At 35.2% G+C, this 21476-nt stretch overlaps 2 protein-coding genes across 5 annotated transcripts; both read left to right on the forward strand.

Annotated features, from left to right (window-relative positions):
* Nucleotides 1-7327: 7327 nt before the first annotated feature.
* On the forward strand, nucleotides 7328-7742 carry LOC122048919. The gene has a single exon (XM_042610431.1). The coding sequence runs from the start codon at nucleotides 7368-7370 to the stop codon at nucleotides 7728-7730; it is 363 nt and encodes a 120-aa protein (XP_042466365.1). The 5' UTR covers nucleotides 7328-7367; the 3' UTR covers nucleotides 7731-7742.
* A 5396-nt stretch (nucleotides 7743-13138) lies between these two features.
* On the forward strand, nucleotides 13139-21090 carry LOC122044950 (DNA-directed RNA polymerase III subunit RPC8-like). 4 transcript variants are annotated; one of them, XR_006129871.1, is made up of 10 exons: nucleotides 13139-13665; nucleotides 13758-13873; nucleotides 13950-14045; nucleotides 14724-14811; nucleotides 16258-16321; nucleotides 16544-16610; nucleotides 16695-16784; nucleotides 17865-17962; nucleotides 20556-20680; nucleotides 20798-21090. XR_006129871.1 is itself a non-coding variant. In XM_042604978.1 (8 exons), the coding sequence occupies exons 2-8, from the start codon at nucleotides 13763-13765 to the stop codon at nucleotides 17913-17915; spliced, it is 567 nt and encodes a 188-aa protein (XP_042460912.1). In that variant the 5' UTR covers nucleotides 13139-13665; nucleotides 13758-13762; the 3' UTR covers nucleotides 17916-18122. The 4 variants fall into 4 exon arrangements, 2 of the variants coding, with proteins under 2 accessions (XP_042460912.1, XP_042460913.1); XR_006129870.1 differs by having other exon boundaries at nucleotides 20078-20680; nucleotides 20798-21088; XM_042604978.1 differs by lacking the exons at nucleotides 20556-20680; nucleotides 20798-21090 and having other exon boundaries at nucleotides 17865-18122.
* The last annotated feature ends 386 nt before the right edge of the window (nucleotides 21091-21476 follow it).

Below are 21476 nucleotides of genomic sequence, written 5' to 3' on the forward strand. Positions count from 1 at the left end.
TTTAAATACTCTTTAAATTAATTTGGTTGCATTAACTTGCATATATGCAACATATTTTTCTTATTTGACTCTTGCTCTCTCCTAAAAAATGAATATCAACCTCCTTTAGTCCCTTGCAAACTTATTTCATTGATTTTCTCTTGCATGACTCTTCCTCTCCCATAAAAAATTAGCATCAACCTCCCCTCCCCCCTCCTCTCACTTCTCAAATATAAACTCTTCTCTCGCTTACAACATCAACATCAGTTTTCTAGATTTGACTACTTTAATTTCCCCTTTTATTTCGTCATATGATATATTTTTTGCACACAGATTTATTTTCATAAGTTTTTTTATCGATTTTATTTTTTCTCTCACATATTGTAAATTAGTTCAGAATTTACATTTTGATGATTTTGTTTTTTTGTTCCTCACAAATTCCAATTGCAAATTAGTACTTTAGAATTTTTCATTCGATTTTGATTTTTCTTTAATTTGAAATTTGATTTTGATTATGAAGATAAACTATTTTAGTATTTGAATGTTAGTGAATTTTATATTTATATTATTATTTAATAGTTGATGAAATATTTGAATTTTGTTAATGAAATATTTTGGCAAAAATTTATTATATATGTTTGACTTGTAAAAAATTTATACCCAAAGCACCTTACTTAGGTAAGTTGTGCGCCTCACTTTGCGCTAGCGCCTCAGCTCCAAAGCACCTATGCGCTTTTGGGTACCTAACTCCTCAAATAGCTATGGTATAAGACAAGGGCTCTTATCTCTTCAAATTTTTATTGACCCAAATTGACGAGTAATATAGCTCATTTGTAAACTGATATTATGTATGTCAGCGGTGTAAGGGAGTTCTCGCCAATGTAGACTTGTACACTTCCTTACCTATTTTTAAAACTCCTTGGTTTGATGACAGTATGAATTTTGTATTGGCCACCCCGTACCCAACGAGCCTTAGATTCTATCTTAGTTGTGGTTGACAGGTTTTTCAAGATGGCCGATTTTGTAACTTGCTAGACGACTATGTATGTAGTCCGAATTGCCTATCTTTTCATCAAGGAGACCTCAATCCATCACTTTAAATTGTGATACTAAGTTCGTAACAACTTAAATGAGATATTGGAACACAATTAAACTTTAACTACGTCTACCACCCAACCGAGGTGGTGAATCAGAGTCTGGACAATCTTTTAAGGTGTCTGACACAAACTAAGCCAAAAAAAAGGGATTTGGCATCACCTCAAGTAGAATTTTCCTATAACCGATCAAAATACAAAACCACAAGTTTAAGTCTTGTTGAGATTGTTTATGGGTGAAACGCATTCGAGGTACTGGACTTAGCCCATTTCCCATGTCTAGATGATTTAGTGTAACGCCCGAAAATTCTCAAAATAATTATTAGAAATATCCTAGTATTTTTCTAGAATTTTAGGATATTTTTATGAAATTTTTAGAGTAGCGGAAGTAGCAAAAATAAATGGAGTCGTAAAATAGCCTACGCGGGAATTGAACCCGAGACATATTGGGTCCTACGACTTATATCAGACTCTAGTAACCAAGTGAACCCAGCAGGGCCGTGTCAAAAAAAAAGGGAGGCAATTAAATTTATATTAGAGTTGAGCGAAATTACCCACTTATTATAAATAGGGAATTAATAAGTGAAGAGTTATTTTTTTAACGTAACTTTTCCTCATCCTCACCCTAGCCACGCCGCCCCTTCTCCTCTTCTTCTCTCGGCGCCAACCACAAGCACACCTAGGGATTCCGTCCCTAGGGCCATAGGAGGAATTTCCAGCGACATCTTGGATACGAGGACGCTCCCCTCCGCGAGAGGAACGCATAGATGCGAGAAGATCGTCGAAAGGATCGTCTTCTCTGGAAATCTAGCGATTAGAATCGTAAGAAACTTCGAGCAGGAGGTAAGAAACCCCTCACCTGCAGTATAAGTAGCTTCCGTATGAATTTTATGCTTCAGTTTAACAGTATGTAGATTTTCGGCACAAAGGATGCGAACTAGCGCATACCAAGTGTTCGATTAAATTAATAACACGGTTAAAATGCAACTTAGGCATTTTATTAGCTTAGATAAATGCAATAGAAGCATTTTCACAGCTTATTTAGTCTTGCTACAGCTATCCTGGGACGAGATGTCCAATGGGTGGGCTCCCATAGTCGCCTCTAGGTTTAGACAACCTATCTCTAGGTTCAGATAACCTAGAAAGAGCAAGACAAGTAATAATTCGCTATATTCAGTATTTTACTTTTAGCAATGGCACTGTACCGGATTAGATATCCATTGGGTTGGGCTCCCATAGTCGTCCCTAGGTTTAGATAACCTAGTAACCCTACTGAATTCGGGACTTGCAAACCCGGGTTTAGTTAGGGATGCGCGCATAGCAAGTACAGTTGCCGGGCCCAAACAGCAGCATGATTATGTATTTTCATCTATCTATGGTTAAATAATTTTCAAAACTCACAAACCAGTTGTGTATACAGTTTAAACTCAGTTCTAGCTTAGTTTTAGTTTTAGCTCAGTTCATGCTTCAGCTTAGTTTTCATTATTGATACATGTGATAGTTCTATAATTAGTTTTGCTTTCCATGTGTTGTATGTCATGCCATGCTTAGCATATTCAGTATGTATTTCAAATAGCATGTTTTAAAAACATAATTTGCATCGTACACATGATTTGTGAGGTAGATGGTTTCTTACTAAGCTCTCAAGCTTACAGATACTATTTTCCTTATACTGCAGATAAAGGTAAAGGGAAGATGGACTAGTGGAGGCTGGAGGTCAATGCAGTGATGAAGATGTGTGTGGATGGAACTTGGAACAAAGATCTTAGGGGAAACTCAGCGAGTTTTGTTTTGAACATTAGAACTTTCTAACATTTTATTATTACGCACCTTGGTATGTTAAATGTCATGAACTAGTAAATTATGCACTCTACTATGCTTAGAACATTAGTTATGTGATGCTAGATCGTCTCCTAGTCATTTTAGAACTTGTATGTGTGATTGAGGCATGAAACAGTGCTGAAATCAGACTTCTGGTACGAAATCAGAAACCCCAATCGATCGACCGATCGATTGGAGGCTCCTCAATCGATCAGCCGATCGATTGAGAAGTTCGTACCGCGAACAGTAAGCTCCTGGATCGATCAGTCGATCGATCCGGATGCCTTCTGTTGTGAACAGAAAGCCCTGGGATCAATCACTGGATCGATTGGCCAGTCTGGATCGATCAGCCGATCGATCCAGAATATTGCCCGAGCACAGTAGCGTGCTGAATCGATCACTGGATCGATCCAACCTAAGTTCCGCATACAGTAGCATGCTGAGTCGATCACTGGATCGATTAGACCATTCCAATCGATCCGTGGATCGATTGGGGGGCCTGATAACAGCCGGGAGACCCTTAGTTCAGTTCCTTGACCATGAGGGATGTAAAATATGTCATGAATAGTTAGATTACACCCCTTAGCACACATAGAATCAAGAAATGATAATAGCTTAGCAAAGTTTTAATTAGTACAGCTTCCGCATCTAGATTTAGTGATGGTCATGGATATAGTTTAGCACAGCATAATGTGACGGTCCGGCCTTACAGCTTAGCCAGTAGAAGGCGGGTCATTACATTTAGTCCTCCAGCAGACAAAATATCTTCGGTGTATTCATGAGCAAGTGAATAGGCTATTCATGAGAACAATAACAAGTACAAGATTCGGGTTGACAATCATATCGTCAATTACCTTTTCTTGTTGATTATTTTGTTTTTGTTGTATTAACTCGTGATCATTTTCCTATTGATGACAATAATAAGCTTAAATATAAAACATTTAGACCTTATGAGATAGTGCGGAAGATTAATGATAATGCTTATAAGTTGTGTCTTCCTAGTCACTTGAAGACTTCTATTATCTTTAATGTGAAGCACTTCGCCCCCATGGCATAGCACAGACAGTGGGCGCATGACATCTCTGGTGTAATGACCAGGGGTCGATCCCCCAGGGGTGATGGCCGATATTTTCGACCCCACCATCCGCTCAATGCCTGTGTACCTACATGAACCTCCCTCCATATCCGTGGAGCCAGCACTAGAATGACCGTTAAGATAGCGAATCTACCTTTAATGTGAAGCACTTCAGTTCTTGTTTTATGGATTCTGATGGCACCACTCTAAACTCGAGGATAAGATTTTTTTCAACCCAAAGCGACTAATGTTGGGGATCTGAGCTTTAAGATGTTATGTAAATATCTACATTTGTTACCGGGCGTAACCCATAATGGGCAGTCTTAGGCTAAATAAACATCATTAAAAACCTTTTCAGAGGCTCCAAAGAATTATAATCCTTTTTATTAAGATTATTTTCAGATACTCGTGTTCTTCGAATGGATGAATATTCGCCAAGGTGGAGATTATTGACGGGTGACTCATATTTGGATGAGATTAATGCGATGAATGTTATGAATGAAAAATCTGTTAAAACTTTTTATAATAAAATTTTGTTACGATTTTATATACCAGAATTTTGTTACATTTTTTCATAACAGAATTCTGTTGCGATTTAACAAAATTCTGTTATGATTTTACTGGGTCTAGAGTTTATGCATTATTTATAAGGATCATTGTAACCCTATTGTACAACAACAAACATAAGAATCATTAGATGTGATTCTCTTGTGTAGAGAGAATTATAATAAAGCTTAGGTCGTTTTTGTGGAGTAGACAAGCCGTCGAACCACGGTAACTCTTTTTCTTTCTCTTCTTCTCCTTTCTCATGTTTGCTCTCCTTTTGTGTGTCTTTGTCTTGTTACTCCGCGCGATCTCTTTCTGTCTTCCTCTTCTTCCGCATTTTAGAGATTGAGAGGTGTTGCCCTCTCTTTACGCAGCATCTCGGGTATCAGCTCATATCGTCATGATAATTAGTGCTCGATTGAGTTTGTGATTTTACCGTTTTATTCTTGAAAATAAACTTCCACATAAATCTCCGAGCATTATTGAAGGGGACAAATATGCTTTAAGGAGACTTCATTCTACTAGACTCGGCCTCCACTCGGTACAGTTACGGCAAAGTTCCCGGTTCAACTTGGCATCCACTCGGCGTTCGCTCAGACACACCGAGCACTTAGCCAATTCAATTCGGCAAATTGCTCAGGTGATCTTCCTCCTCATTGACTTAGGACAATAGTCGGCACAAGTGCCAACTCGCAACAACATCTCCACTCGCGGCTTGGGCTCAACTCAAATCAAGCAAAGGCCAGCTCTCGAACAAACTTGGTGATAGACTTACAATAGCCGGTAACTTTAGATAAAATTGTTCAAGTCATCTTATCAGTAAATCAGACTCGATAGATTTGTGAAACAAAGATTATGTAACAATCTTAAAATATAGATGGTAATTTAGTTGACTCCTAACACTTTGTTCATCATTAAACGTACCCTTTGCTTTAATTAAACTGAGTTAATCCCTCGGTTAATTTTAATAACCATGGGCATGTTTACTTGATAGAAAATTACGTAGGGATCATGGATTTTAGAACTTTGTATACTTTAACGTTTAGGTTTCATTTATCTCAAAATAAAAAAACTTATTTAAAGTATATATTTTTTAAGAAGTTTTTTAAAATAATAGATTTTTTTTTATGGAGCCTCACAGTATATGAACCACACTTGGATAGACGGTCAAGATTGGCTAAGGTCAACCCCAGGTATGTGAGACGCGATGGGCCATAAATAGTTAAGCATGTGACTACGTGATGCGTCTCATATACGACGGTTTTTTTTTTAATCAAAATAAGCGGTTATTGTTTTTTATTTATTTTTATCTAAAAAGAGCATCTTAATTTTAAAATTATCAAAAACAATATCAAAACCAATATTATTTCCTTCTTATTCCTTCCATCAACCTCCTAAATCCTCCCTCTCGCATCATTTCTAATGCATCTCCTCTCTTCAAAATTAAAAAAGATCTGATATATTCCCATATCAGATCCATCGTTGGATCTGATATTTTCCCATACTCTGGGCATGATATTTTTCATATCATGCCCATACTAAGTCTAATATTTGTCCATATCATGCATGTCACTATGTGAAAATATGCAATAGACTTCGTCCCTGTTTACTTCAGTAATTATAATTACGAAGTAATATATGATAATTGACTTCGCTAATAAATTTTATGCAGTAAATATACTTCCAACGTTGGACGTGATATGAAAAATTTCAGGTCCACTCAGGGCTGACGCTGACGTGGCATGTTGCGCCAATCGATCAGTCAACGCCTTCTGCTATTGCTGCTTGACTATTTTGGCTGCTCGAGCTTGCACAAGCATATCGAGCTTCTTTTAAGTGAGCGTCACAGTGTGAAGTCATCCAGCTTTTTCCATATTCTCGGCTCGGATGCAGGTGCGTTCCCACAGACTGCGTCAAATTTGATCCTGTCCGATTGTCGAGGCGATGGATGTCGAGGGACGTGGCGCTCCTGTTGACCGCGCGTGGACTTCGAGCTGGAGGGACCTCCGTTGAAGCTTGGGGCATTTTATATAGGGCTCCGTTGAAGCTTGGACCCTTTATCTCTAACGTGGCAATGGAAGCTTCCGTCGTACAATCCACTGTCTAACCACGCCATCGATCATGCCGTCTGTCAGCGGCATGGACTCCCAAAAGGATATCGCAGATCCTCCTTTTGTCCGTTACTGGGCCGAGTGAGTGGGTCGTTCGACTAAGCATCAGCCGTCCGGACACTATCATTCTCGGGTCGAACGAGATGATCGCTCGGCTAACCTTCCCCTATTCGAGCTCCGCTTTGAATATAATATGTTATGTCATAACTCCACTTAGCTGGTTCCACGATTTGATGTAAGTCAGGACGAAATGGTTCACTTTAGTCAAAGGATTAAATATTATTTTTTTTTAACGGATTATTTTGCATTTGCTGGTGCGCGCTAGCTTCTCTGTAATTTTTGGTCTGGACCATTCATATTTAATTAATTTAGCTTACTTATGTTTGTTGCATTTCTTCAATTCGAAGTTCTTCCTCACGTGCAATAAGGATCGATTCTCCATGAATCTAGCAACAAACCAAGTCAACATTAATGAAACGTTCTTAATTAAATAATAAATTAAGCATGTTTGGTCGACTCACCAACCAACCAACCAACCAACCAACCACACCTCCTTTGACGATGCCCATCAATTATAAGATTACCGCACGCAAACCCCAATTCAACACATCAACGACGCCTGACCTTCCTCACCCACTCCAAATCATTTTAAAACCATCGCAAACACGTTCTTCAATTCAAGACTAATTACCCAACTTGATTAATTTTTTTTTTTTTTTCAATTCAATACTAATTAAGGCCATGTCGAATGCTTTCGAGTACCGCTGGAGCCAGCGAGGCTACCGTCGCCTCTCGTCCCAACAGCACTCCTTCGACTTGGCGGAGAACATCGAGATGACGGCAGTAACGACGACAACGACAACAACGACATCTTTTCCGAGGACGCTGAAGAGGTCGAAGACTACTAGGGACGTGAAAGCGCATCCGGTGATGAGGATCCTGCAAGCACCATCAAAGAAGGAGACGACGAGGCCGGAGTTCCTAAGGTACTTGGAGTATGTGAGGGAGGCCGGTTCGTGGGATCCTACCTCCGACAAGCCGACCATTTACTTAAGTAGAGCAACTCGTGTTCTTAAGTTCCATATTTTTACCGTGCATTTATAATCCATCCATAAAAAGCACGAGATACATATATTTATTATAACAAAATATATATATATATTTTATTTATATTTTCTTTAATATTAATATTCATTATCTATAGATTTTATGATCCATTTAATTATTTTAAAATTATATCATATTGAATAAATACATTTTAAAATATTAAAAATATTTTTTTTAATAATTAAAATTAATAAAATAATAATAATAATACACAGTTGGCCAGCCTTGATCCATCCCATGTCATCAAGGTTAAGATGAAAGGGTATTATAACACTCTTTTGCAATAATATTAATACTAAGGGTGCGTTTGGTTGGGGTTATCCTTGATAACTTTGGTTATCCATCCAAGGTTATCAATAAAAATCCTGTTTGGTTTAGGTAATCGATGATTTCCGAGTAATATTTCATGCCCGACATGTCAGCAAAAGGGACATGCAATCAGGAATCGGAAAACTGAAGTTTTTTTTTAATTTCGGGATTATCGAATTTTTTTACCCAAAATATCCTCGGATAAAAAAAATGTAAAGAAAAAAAATGAAAAATATAAAAAATAAAATAAATTTTTTTTAAAAAACTTAAAAAAAATAAAAATATATATATATTTAAAAAAAATGGTAAAAAAACTTTAAAAAAAATAGAAAAACATTAAATTTTTTTTTAAAAATACAAAAAAAACATAAAAAATAAAAAATAGAAAAAACATTTAAAATTTTTAAAAATACAAAAAAATATTAAAAAAATTAGAAAAAATGTAAAAAAATTTAAAGAGTAAAAAATAATAAAAACATTAAAAAATTTAAAAATAGAAAAATGTAAAAAAACCTAAAAAATTTTAAATTAAAAATAAAAAAAAACACATGAAAATATAGTAAAATATAATAGAGTTTAAATAATAATAATAATAATAATATTATTATGTATAGCTGGTTTTGTAACTAAACTAGGTTATTCATTAATAAGGGTAATCTAGTAAAATACTAAACTAGGTTATTCATTAAAACCTTCAAACAAACATATTTTTGTTGCATTACCTAGATTGAACTAAATAACATTTGGTTATATTTTATTCCCCATAACCTTGATTATGTGATTACCCGATAATCACATAACCAAAATTATACATGATACCAAACGCACCCTTAAAGGTTTATAATATTTCATTAATAGAAGTATTATTGATACTCTAATAGACTTATCGTATAAGGCAAGTGTAAAATCAATCTGAAAGTGTGAAAAATGACATAAAGATCTATCCGATATCTTATTTACCTACATGTATTTAACTGTGAATTAATTCGACTCTGCCCCCTACGGCATTGTCCTCACCCTCACAAGGAGATCTATGGGGCCCATCATCTTTGTAAGAGACGAGGGCAATGCCATCAGGGGTAGGATTGAATTAACTCTTTGGTTCAAGTTATCATGTATAATCTTGATTATAGGGAATAAAATATAATTAAATATTATTTGGTTCAACTTAGGTAATATAATAAAATTCATTTATTTGAAAGTTTTAATAGATAACTTATTTTAATATTTTACTATATTACCGTTAGTTACAAAATTAATCATATATATATATATATATTATATTTTAAACCCTAATTTTTTTTTATTTTTTATTTTTCACATTTTTCTTTAATTTTTATATTTATTTTAAAAAAATAAATTTTTTTACATTTGTTCTATTTTAATGCTTTTTTTTTTAATATATTTTTACGTTTTTAATTATTTTTTTACGGTTTTTTTTTATGTTTTTTCCCTTTTTATTATTCTTTTTTTTTACGTTTTTCTATTTTTATTTTTTTTAAAAAATATTTTATTTTTTTATTTACATTTTTCTTTTTTATCACATTTTTTATCTTTTTCGAGGATATTTTGGAAATTAAGAAAAATCTTAGTTTTTCAATTCTGGGTTGCATGTCCTTTTGCTGACGTGTCGGTCATTGAACATTACTCGGAAATCATCGATTACCTAAATCAAACAAGATTTTCGTTGATAATCTTGGATAGATAATCAGGATTATCAAAGATAACGCTGAACCAAACACACCTTAACAATGGAGAGTGGATCCTCTGGTCCATAAATTACGGACTAAGGATGATCTTTTATATGGGATTAGATAATTTAGATAGACCCTACCTATTTACAGATAAGATTCATTCAAATCATCCCATTCAATATAGGGATCATTAGAGACCCCCCTCCCCCCTCCCCCCTCCCCCCTCCCCCCCAAAAAAACAGCAGGAGGTAAAAAAAAATTAAATAAGGAGGGTTATCAACCCATATAGCACCACAGTAGATGTTTTTGATATTTTTTTTTTTTTGAAATAAACAAAGTGTTGAATTTACGCCAATTAAATTTTAAAAACCCGCCTTGTTCAATTTTTTATGATAATTTTGATGGATTAATGGATGAATTGTTTTATTGGATGATTGATCTAATTAAGAATATTGCTAGGTTGATAGTCTGTCTATTACGATCATTTTCTGATTTATCCTGATGATCAAGAAAATTTTTTTATCGAGCCGAACCGATATATCTAAAATTAATTGATATAAATTGGATAGTTGACATCGATTAAAAAAAAATTACAAATCTGACCACGTTGTTTTTTAAATAAGGTGATCGTAACCTTACACACGTAAGTTTTAACAAATAATCCAAGAATCTAAATCTTACGATCCAACTTATCATGAAATGACTGTTTTAGTTTCATAAAATTTTTTTTATCGACCCTTAAAATAAATCTAAAAGCATAAATAATAGCCTACATAATGACCCAGTGATCCAATAGGATGCTTGTGCAAATTCGAGAAAGAAGGGGTGGTAAATTTGAAATAGGGACACCTCTTTGATGTAAAATTAACAATAGTGTCCTTTTGATATTTTAGATAAAAGGAGTGTTCTTCTACTATTTGTTTTTAGTTTTCTCCTCCCACGTTAATAATAATTTTTTTTTGTCATTACATGTGTTACCTAAATTGTGTCAATAAGTGGAATATGTAGGTGGAAATTTCTGTGGAGAGGATCGATCTTCATGTGGAGCGTATAAATATGTGACAAATTAATTTTAATAATAGAATTAATTGAGTAGGTAAGTAAAGGTCAAATTTTGGTAAAATTATGTGATCATATCCTCTCTCACGTGGATCATTTGTCGAGAGCAGATTTTATCTCCTTCGTATTGACCCTGAGATAGATTAGCAGGGACGTTGGAGGTGAGCGTATTCGCTTTTTGCTATCATTTATTAAGAGCATATCTTCTGCACCACTTTTTTATAGTCTAGGAGATGGACCACTCATATTTACGATCGGATATCATGATCTGACCATAATTGGTTGCGATTCCTTCTTGGGTTCACCGTCCCCATCAAATTATAGTTTGGTTCAGAGCGGATGGTCGGAGGTCGTCCGGAGGACACCCTCGTTCGGCGCCCAACAACCTGATCACTTATCAACCACCGGTGGCCTAAGGGTGTCCTCCGGACGACCTCCGACCGTCCGCTCTGAACCAAATTATAACTTAATGGGGACTGTGAATCCAGAAAGGGATCGCAACCAATTAAGGTCGAATTGCGACCACGATCCGACCGTAAATATGAGTGGTTTATCCTTTGGATCGCAAAAAAATGATTCAGGAGATCCTGTTCCCCATTTACCGAGCACAGATCCTCTTATCCGTAAAATATAGGCTAGAGGATGGGTCATTCTCTATTATTGGTGGAGAGGGATGACCCCACTTATTTTACATATGAAGTCAACATTCTCCACTAATGATGAAGAAAGACTCATCCATATTTTACATATTTAGAAGATCTCATTTATCATTCCCATTCCTAATTTACTTTCTTTTATTTAATCTATTATTTGGCGTATCCATTGCTCAGCTAATCGACAGGTGAAAATCCATTAAAATTTTGAAAAAAATATATATCTCCAATAAAATTATGCTCTAAAAACTAAACATATACAATTTAGTCTACCAGTAAAATTATTATCATGTGATGTTTTGATGAAAATAATCATTTATAAAATATAAGATAATACTATGTATAATAGATTTAATATGATTTGAATTTTTTTAATCTAGTAGCTGATAGAAAACTCTTATGGAATATATATGATTATATTTTACCCCAGGATGATGATCCAACAACAGTGCACATTTTAAGTTTCCATAACGTATTAATTTTCCTTAATCATTGAATTGATTTACTGAATAATAATAAAAAGTTAACAAATATTTTTGTTCGTCTAATCGACTTGAAATTGGGCTATATCTGGAACCAAACCCGGTACGAACCCGAAACTTTTATCTCTACTTACTCTAATCGTAGCCTAATTACCGCCGCGAGCGCTTGGAGAGGATGACTGCGTCGCTAGAATTAGCCACCGCCGCGAGAGCTGGGAGAGGATGACCATGTCGCTAGAAGCCTCTTCTCATCCTTCCGTTGTCGTCAGGTTACGCTCGTGGTGGATTAGAAGGCAGATTATTGCATAAAAGATAATTATTCAACAAACTAAATTAATATTAGGATTAGTAATTATTAAAATAAATTAATTTATTAGTTTCCTTTTATTACTTTGTCAATTGATTGTCTCTCTGTATCATTATTACTTTGTCAATTTATTATCTCTTCCATGTTGGCGCTGGGATGAGTTGGCAGGAACATTAGAAATTTACTTTATTATTTTTTCTCTCGTCTAGTTATTTGAACATGCTACTAGAGCTACGATTTTGGTTCATTCCAAAAGCTATAGTGCAGCGATAGGATATCTAGGTTGTTACCATGGTACCCGTGATTCGAGCTCCAGCTATGACGAATTTACAAGAATTTTTCTCCAAATGGAGCACGCAACTAAAGGATGTTGGGCTCTTGGACTTGCGATTCCCGATTTACCCTGCCCGGTGGGAAATTGCGAGCGCTTCCCGATTTACCCTGGTCGGTGGAAAATTTCCCGATTTACTTTTGTGGCCAGTGGAAAACTTCAGATCAGATCACCCCAAGCGGGTTCCTCCGCAAGGTTCGTCCACGGAGGGTGAGTCAGGGCCTAAGATCAGGCCGAAAGGCGTAATCGATGGACAACAGGTGAATATTCTTGTACTACCCCTTGTTGGTCCCGAGGGATGGAGGAGGCTAGGTTAGTCGAAGGATGGTTATCGATTCAAGACGCAAGGTGACCTTGCTTTATCAGGATAAGAAAGGGTAGAGGAAATGCCTCGAGCCAATGTCCGAGGTTACTCAGGTCACAAGCTCGACGTTACCAGGCTGATTATTTTTTTTTTCCTTCCAAAAGGAATTAAAACCCTAAATACGTTTTAGGTTTTATTTCTCCTCTCTTTAAAAAAAACCTAAATAGTTTTATTTCTCCTCTCTTAAAAAAAGAAACCTTAATTTTTTTAAGTTTTTTTTTTCTTCTCTTTTATTTCTCCTCCGTAGCTTTTCTCCCACCACCGCCGCAACCCATTCTCCGTCCTCCGCCCGACGCCGCACCTTCCTCCGCCCGACGCCGCTGACGCTCCGCCGCCCTCTGTATTCCCTCCCCAGATCGGCGAGAGAAGGGAACGACGCCCTCTCTGCTCGCGCGCCCCCTTTCTGCTCGCACGATTTTGTTCGTCGCCCACGAAGAACAAAAGGTTTCCGCCCCTCCACCGCGAGCAGATCGCCAGAGCCGCCGTCTCCACGCGTCGCACCACTCGTTCCCTATTCCCTCGCTGCGAGCATCCGCCGCAAGACGTTGCCGCGACAAGCCCCGTTATCTAGAGCAAGATCACCAAGTATTTCGCCGGCGACAACAATACTTCCCGTCCCGCAACCGTCATTCGGGCCTTACCCTTCAAGTTCCCACGGTCATCCTCTTGGTTCGGAGAAGCCCCGTTCGTCCAGGTGCTCAGGCGCGAGGTAGCAAAAAAGCTTAGCACTTTGGTTAGTTACAAATATGTTTAAGCACTTTGTTTTGAGGTGGTTTGCAAATGTCAATGACTTTAATTTTTCTTTGTATGCTTCTCATTTTGTAGGGAGAATGTTTTGCCTCAGCCTAATCGAGCATAACTTGCGTTTGCCTCCTCACTTGCTTAACCGTCCTCTTGTTGATGCAATCAAGGATGAACTTGAGAGGCTGTACTTAGACAAGGTGCAGTTCATCTATACCTAATAGTATTATTGATTCCGGCACACATCAATTTAATGGTCAGGTTGCCACATGCCAGGTTATCACAAATTTGGGTCTCTGTATCTCTGTCTATGACATTCAGTCTTTAGAAGGCGGTTTTATCTACCCTGGAGAAGGTTCCTCCACATATAAGGTTTTCACATTGTCTTACTTTTCAGTTCCTACACCATTTTTTTTTTAATTTTTGCTCATTGATATAAAACATATCTATTGTCAAACCGGTGCAAGCATTTAGGCCACAGTTTGTGGAATCAATAAATTGTATTTTCAGATTATGGATCTAGATTGAATCAATCTTGCTCGATTAGAGGTTTGTCAAGAAATTGGATGGATCACTAAGGGTTGCAATAACATGGCTGAGAATGGTTGAAACTTCCCCTCATAGTTTCGAGTGTTTTACACTTTAGGTATCAATTTTATGATATTACTTATGTTTATGATTTGTCCTACATTGTTGAATTGTATAAATTATCAATATGTTATGTGTTGTAAGGTCTCATGCATCTTCTTACCTGGAATTATGGATTGAATAGGTTTATAAATATACTTGGTTCTATATATTAAGCAATTTTTATCAATATAAATTGTTTTAGTATTGTTTTAATATAAACCACATATTTGTCCTTGTACCAAATATGTCATGGACAATTGGTTAAACGCATATCATGTGCATGCACTTTTTAAACCTTTGCATTAACTTTATTTTGTTCATCGTCTACAACTTTAGTATTTGTCTTTGGTTTGATGCTTGGTATTGAGATATTGATAATTCTCAATTCATTGAGTTAATAGTTATTTCTTTTTCTAATAGGTTGTGTTTAGGTTACTTATCTTTCGACCATTTGTTGGGGAGGTTATTTGCGCAAAGCTTAAAGCATCCGATGCTACTGGTTTGCATTGTATGTTGCACAACCTAATTTCTCTATTGGATGATGCATAATAATATATCTTTATTCTTCTATATTGATCTTTGACATTATAACAACCTAACTGTGATATATGACATGGAGAATATTTATTTGTTTTTCTTTTTTGTAATGTTTATAGACCTATCTCTGTTACTTTAGAGGAATCCTGTTACATTTGTTACATTGCGAAACATATCTATTCACAACTATCTCAAACAAAGCCAGAACTATGAATTTCCCTTTTCTCAATTTTGTTATTTTTAGAAAAAAAAAGGCTTGATTATAAGAGTGAAGACCTAGACGGATTAATTGAAGTGTTTGTTACAAAAATAGGATTACATTATGGATTAGCTCTAAGTCTATATCTTTTTTCACTAATCATCGATTAATTCACGAGACATATCCAAAACACATTAACATGACGAAGGTTGTTTGCATATATTGTTTTGATAGATGAGACATGAAAGAGTAAATGCTAAGCTCGATTTTTGGCGGGAAACATTGGAAGTGGAAGATTTTATGCTTATTAGAGTAAAAATAAAGTGTTAGATGTAGTAAGACAATTGTTAATGATTGTAAAGTATTTTTAAAACTTAAATGAAAGTTCTATAAAATGACAGTTATATTTGCTGTATTATATTGCATTGAATGTTGGGCTATGATTTAAGCACATGAGTAGAAGATAAAAGTTATAAAAATGTGAATGTTAAGGTGTATGTGTATACATACAAGGATGTACAAGATAAGAAATCAGAACATTAGAGATAAAGTCAACGTTGTGCCTATTGAGGGAAAATTCTAAGAGACGCCTTTAAAATAATATGAACATGCATTTAGACAACTAATAAATGCTCCAGTTAGACAATGTGAAATTATGACAAATACATATATTAAATTAAGAAGAGAAAGACAAACAAAAATTTAGTTGGGAATGATAAAATAGGATAAAATTTATTTAAATATAGATGATGATATAGTAGGGGATAAAGTCCATAGGAGGATCCATAAAGTCGAGACTTGATTGTTGTAGAAAAAAGACTTGATTGTTAACCCACAACCAATAACTCATGTTGCCACTCACACCATGTTTGCATGTAGACTATAGGTCAGAAGTGAATGGAACTGCCTGGATCCAGCCTATGATCCAACTATCCTACTTTGTTATCTTTTTTAGTTAATCTAATAATATGGAACGGTTGCTTTTTGAAATGGATATCTACATAATAATTTAATATTAGAGAAGTCAGCCGACAGGAAAATATCAAAGCAAAGGCTCAGATGCAAAGATTACACACAGATGGAAAGTTTTATATTTTATAAATAGGATTATTTTTTACCTGGTTGCATATGAAAATAGAAAAACTTATGTATGCATTTTGTGACATTATTGCTGGCAAACTTTTGTATGATGCCTTATATGATTTTTTGTTGTTGCAGTAACTCTTGGATTTTTCAATGACATACATGTTCCTGTGCATCTATTGCCAAAAGAAAGCGAAGTGTAAGGATTTTAAATATCATTTAACAGTATTCTATATTTATTTTTTGTTTACATTTTTTTATGTCTTTTCAATCACTATCTCAAGTTTTTTTCTATCTTGATATTTTGATTGATAAAAAAACTGTTAGTACAATGGACATTTTGGTCTTCAATGATAAAATGTGGGTTTGTATGATGAACTTTTTCTGTTTTAAGGGGATTTTTTTTCTTTGGCGGAGACAGGGGAGAAGATGGCATATGGGTGTGGAAGCATGAATTTGGAGACTTAGCTATGGATTTAGATGAGGAGGTATATCTTTTGTTTTGATCTTTCAAGTTCTTAAACTTTTGCTTTCAAAGGAATACATGAGGAGCCTTCTCAATCATCTTGCAGGTGAACGTCCGAGTGACAAAAATTAACTATCCTTCCAGCCCTCTGGAGCAAGATGCCAATGCACAACCTTTCGCTCCTATGCAAATTATAGTAAGCCACACTTCCTCAAATACGCCCGGATATATTGTTTATATGCTTTCTATGCCCGTGATGGTATAATCCTCAAATATTTTGTAGTTTATATTCATTCATTAACTTCTTTTGTACATTGATCCGTGGCACCTCATTTTGATTGTAACTTCTCAGATGTAAATGAAAGTTAAGAGATGATATTACACAATATACGACATTTTCAATTTTCATTATGTTAACTTGAGCATATCTTCTAGTTTTTAATATATTATTTTGAACCATCGTTGTATGGAATAATTACTTTTGGCAAAATTGTTTTTTTAGTACGAATCACTTTATTGCTATTTGTTTATTTTCAAAATATATTCTTAAATTTGTATTTATTTTCTCATAGGCCTACTTGGCTAAAATAGTAAAATAATGATATTATATTGAATAGGAACGGGACATGAGTAGAAAAGTTATTGTTTGTCACATGATACTTGTCTTTGAGCAACGTGAAATTAAACATCATCTTTCTTTGCAAATATTACCCACTAAAAATTGGATAATGTGAAAATTGAAAAGTTGAATCCTTTCGACATGATTAAAGTATGGAGAATACCAGTATGCCTTGCTCTATCAAAAGATCAACCAACTTGGTGTACATCATTGAGTCACTGTTTATAGTATAATTAAAATAGCTCCAATATTTTGATAGTGTTTTTCTATTTTTTTTTTGTTTTCATCTTCGACTTCAAGAACTAGAAATATTTAAAAAAAGGTAGATCCGCTACCTTAATGACCCCCTTAAAGCCAGTCCCACAGATATAGAGGGAGGTTTATGCAAGTACGCAGACATTGAGCGCATGGTGGGGTCGAAAATGCCGGTCATCACCCCCGGGGGATCGGCCCTTGGCCATTACGCCAAAGATGTCATGCGCCTACCCTTTGTGCTACGCCCGGCAACCAAAAATATTTAAAGATTTTATGTTGACAATGTCATAGAAATATTATCACGGAGATAGAGGTTGTCATAAGAGTTGACAAACCTTTTTTTTATTTTTTCTATTTTGGTTCCTTTCAATTTTTAATTTATCTAGTGTGCTTATCTTTCAGGGTGAGATCTATGGAGATGGCTTGGGTCTTATTTCATGGTGGGCAGATTAAGGTTTAAGAAGATCGCTTATACCATAGCCAACATCAGTTTTTGCACCGTAAAGTTTAAATCCTAAACTCTAAATTTTACTTGCACAGTTTTTTCCCCTTTTGTTTTCAGGGTAGTTTATGCACCCTCTTGCAATAGCAATTAAATTCTGTGCTATTGGGAACTTGCAGAACCCGGTTAAACCAGGATTTTAAGACATCTTGTTTTCATTTGCACATGTAATCCTTTGATCTAATTGTTAGTTGAGCAGTTCCCATTGATTGAAAAAGATTGTTTTTTGTAGCTTGTATATTTAACTACTTCATTGAATTTTAAAAGAATCGATTATGCTGAAAAAGTTCCTTTCCCTAAGTTACTGTGATTAGTCTTGTGATATTTGTTCAGATTTGACTTTAGTTACTGTGATGTTGATTTCGTGGTTTTTTTTACAAAGCCAACTTGTTTGCTTGAGCTTGCCAATGAATGTAGTCGAATCCACCAAAAAAAAAAAGAAAGAGAAAGCTACAGCATGGGTGGGCTCCTGCCGGCCCACCCATGCGTGCTGTGCTGCAGTCGTGAGTTGCACAACTCATTTTATTTATTTTTAAACAAAAAAAATTGAAATCACCGGGAAAAACTTTTTTCCCTGTGATTTCTAATATTGGGGTCCACCCCCCTTTCTAATGGTGGAGATTTGGAATTTGAGGATATATAGAGAAATACCCTTTCCAAATATTTCCTATTGTGGATGCTCTTATAAGGTCTTAGCAACAATAACAATTATACCACTATCAAACCACCATGTGTTAGCTTGGTTTTAATCCTTTGCATCACGATGAGTGATTTATCCTGATCTAATCACACTGTATGGGTTAAGACTTTGGGGCAACTTTTTATAGTCTGATTTTAATTAAAAACTCAAAATTAATTATTAGTTAACGCTTGCCATAAATAGAGAGAAATTCAACACTTCCCTTTTGTCAAATTATGTATGCAGATACTACCTAATTTTTCAGTCAATATATTGCTATTTCTTATCACTGTTTAACATTGTGATAGAGTTATTGCTGTTTTTTTTTTTAATTATTCTTCTCTAGTGAGCTTCCTGGACGCTTTGCTAGTATAAGCATCTCTATAAGGTTAGTTTTCCAAATTGCTGTATATCCACAACCTAGTATTACAAACAGTGGAAGCCACATACTATCTAGCTATTCCTTAGTCTTTGATGTTTTTTTTATCATTAATGCATTACGTATATAATCTTGAAAGGGATGCAAAGACATAACTATACCAACTATTTAGTACTTAGATTGTATTCTACATTGAGCTCTATCCAATACTATATTAGAAATATTCTACTAATTAAATGCATTTTATTACCTTAACTAAACTTTTCTTTTAGCTTCACTCAACTCTTCACTCTAAATGTTTTAATTCGTCTTGTTGTAGTACTTGTCGGCCTCTTTTGAACATGTTTATATTTTATCACATTTTTTCATCTTATGGAGCTGTCTATCTATTCTTGAATAAAATATTTCTGTTGTTTTTAATTCTCTATTTAGCAATCTCACACATCTTTGGTTAATTCATATTTACTTTATGTGTTCTTCTTTAGTAAATCAACACTTTATTCTGTAAGTATGCAGGACATTACCACAATCTTATAAATTCTTTCCTTTAAATTTATAAGGCATGCGATGCTCACAAAATGCTTCTGAAACTTAAATCTAACAACTAAACTATAGTGTATTTTTATTCATATTCTTAATGGCGTTTATTGATTAAATATTCTACTTAAATGCTCCTGAAATTTAATCTAAAAGCTTAAACTAGAATTTTGTTTTTTTTTTCATTCATATTCTTAATGATGTTTACTTATCTGATGTTCTACTTACCTAAAGAACATAAACTTTCCTAAGTGCCATGACCTTGAGGATTTAAAACTTTTCTAGGTGCCATGTCCTTGGATATTTATGTAATGGATTGAATGACTGTGCCTCTTAGTTGTCTGTATGTCCAACTAATTGCAAATGTTCTTATGTGCTATCTAAATTCTTGCTTATTTCAGTTGTATTTACTTTGTGACTTTTTCTAGAAGACTCGACATGCATTTTTTTTCATTGATATACTTAATTATGTTAACTTACTTGACATTCTACTTACCTAGAAGCTTAAACCATCATAGGTGATGTGACCCTGGACAAAGACATTCTCATGTGTTCAAGTTATATTGACCTCCTGAAGTTTCTAGGACTCAAGTTTTTTTATAATAGACCTTAGACCAGTTTTGGCCATCTTGAAGACTGCTGGCAGTATTAGCCCTGGTTCTTTGTGGGAGCATCTTTTTGTTGTTTTGTTGGGCTCTCAGTATTGATGCCAGGAGAGAGTATGTGAGGAATTGGTGTTCCATGTGATGCTCCTGACCGGTTTCAGTGTCGATGCATTTGGCACATTGACCATTTCTCTTGTGATCTTGCTCCATATTTTGGTTCTACCATGCATCTACCAAGTTGTCGCTTGCGTTCACAGATAGATTCGGCAAAGGGTTTTTCTCAAGCTTGGTTTCTTTAATGAGCCTTATGCCACCCGCATTTTTCTCATTATGATTGCAATTTGTTGGAGCTTAAGTGAAATTGCTAGGCTAAGTTTTTTGAAAATAAAAGGGGCAAACGAAAGGGGAGCGTCACCCTAGATCGATCGATGGCGTTGTTTGGGGAAGCTCCGCCTGGCGATCTCAAGGCCGGGGAGAAGATCTTTAAGACCAAATGTGCGCAGTGCCACACGCAAGGTTTGTTAAACTAACTCTTGTTGTTCCTTTTCAGTATCAAACAATGACAGGAAAAGTGATATAGTTTGGGTTTGTAAACCAACAAAACTTAACAGAAACGTGTTTCTGGGTTTGTAGGTCAACAGACACATCTGATACTTAGCTGCTAGTGGCTTCAGATCATCAAATCTTATTTGACATGCATTCATATTGAACAGATTTCCGACAAGGCTTCTGAAAGCTTGCATTTTTTGTGCACAGATGCAGTGCATTTGCGTTGGAATGTATCTCACAGCTTTTTTGTAATACCTAAAATGCAGTATTAAGTTTAAAACCGGCCTTGTTCAATCTTGATGATAGGAGGAGTTTCCTTTGTTCATCATTAAACGTACCCTTTGCTTTAATTAAACTGAATTAATCCCTCGGTTAATTGTAACCACCATGGGCATGTTTACTTGATAGAAAATTACGTAGGGATCATGGATTTTAGAACTTTGAATACTTTAACGTTTAAGTTTTTTTGTCTTTAAGGGAAGTTTTCTAAAATAATTGATTTTTTTGGGTTTCTTTTTTTGGGTCTTGGCATATCAAATGTCATGATGTAGAGGCCGAACTGGGGATGCCTGCTCTCTTTTATTACTTTTTACCTATTTAGATAATAATTTTTTTTTTTTAATTTAAAGAAGCCTTTGTCTTCTTCTTCTGTCTTTTATCTGATTCATTATATTAAAAAAAAACAAGGATCGATTATCCATAAATCCAGCGACAAACTAAGTCAAATGTCCACACTGAAACGTTCTTAACTAAATAATAAATT

This window comes from Zingiber officinale, chromosome 2B (assembly GCF_018446385.1).
Source record: "Zingiber officinale cultivar Zhangliang chromosome 2B, Zo_v1.1, whole genome shotgun sequence".
Taxonomy (NCBI): domain Eukaryota; kingdom Viridiplantae; phylum Streptophyta; class Magnoliopsida; order Zingiberales; family Zingiberaceae; genus Zingiber; species Zingiber officinale.

Bases quoted from the DNA above. Each gene is read 5' to 3' on its own strand.
- LOC122048919 (XM_042610431.1), top strand. From the start codon at position 7,368: ATGTCGAATGCTTTCGAGTACCGCTGGAGCCAGCGAGGCTACCGTCGC.
- LOC122044950 (XM_042604978.1), top strand. From the start codon at position 13,763: ATGTTTTGCCTCAGCCTAATCGAGCATAACTTGCGTTTGCCTCCTCAC. The intron at 14,812-16,257 runs GTATGTTGCACA...TTGTTGTTGCAG, and splicing joins CGATGCTACTGGTTTGCATT to TAACTCTTGGATTTTTCAAT. The intron at 16,785-17,864 runs GTAAGCCACACT...CTTATCTTTCAG, and splicing joins TCGCTCCTATGCAAATTATA to GGTGAGATCTATGGAGATGG.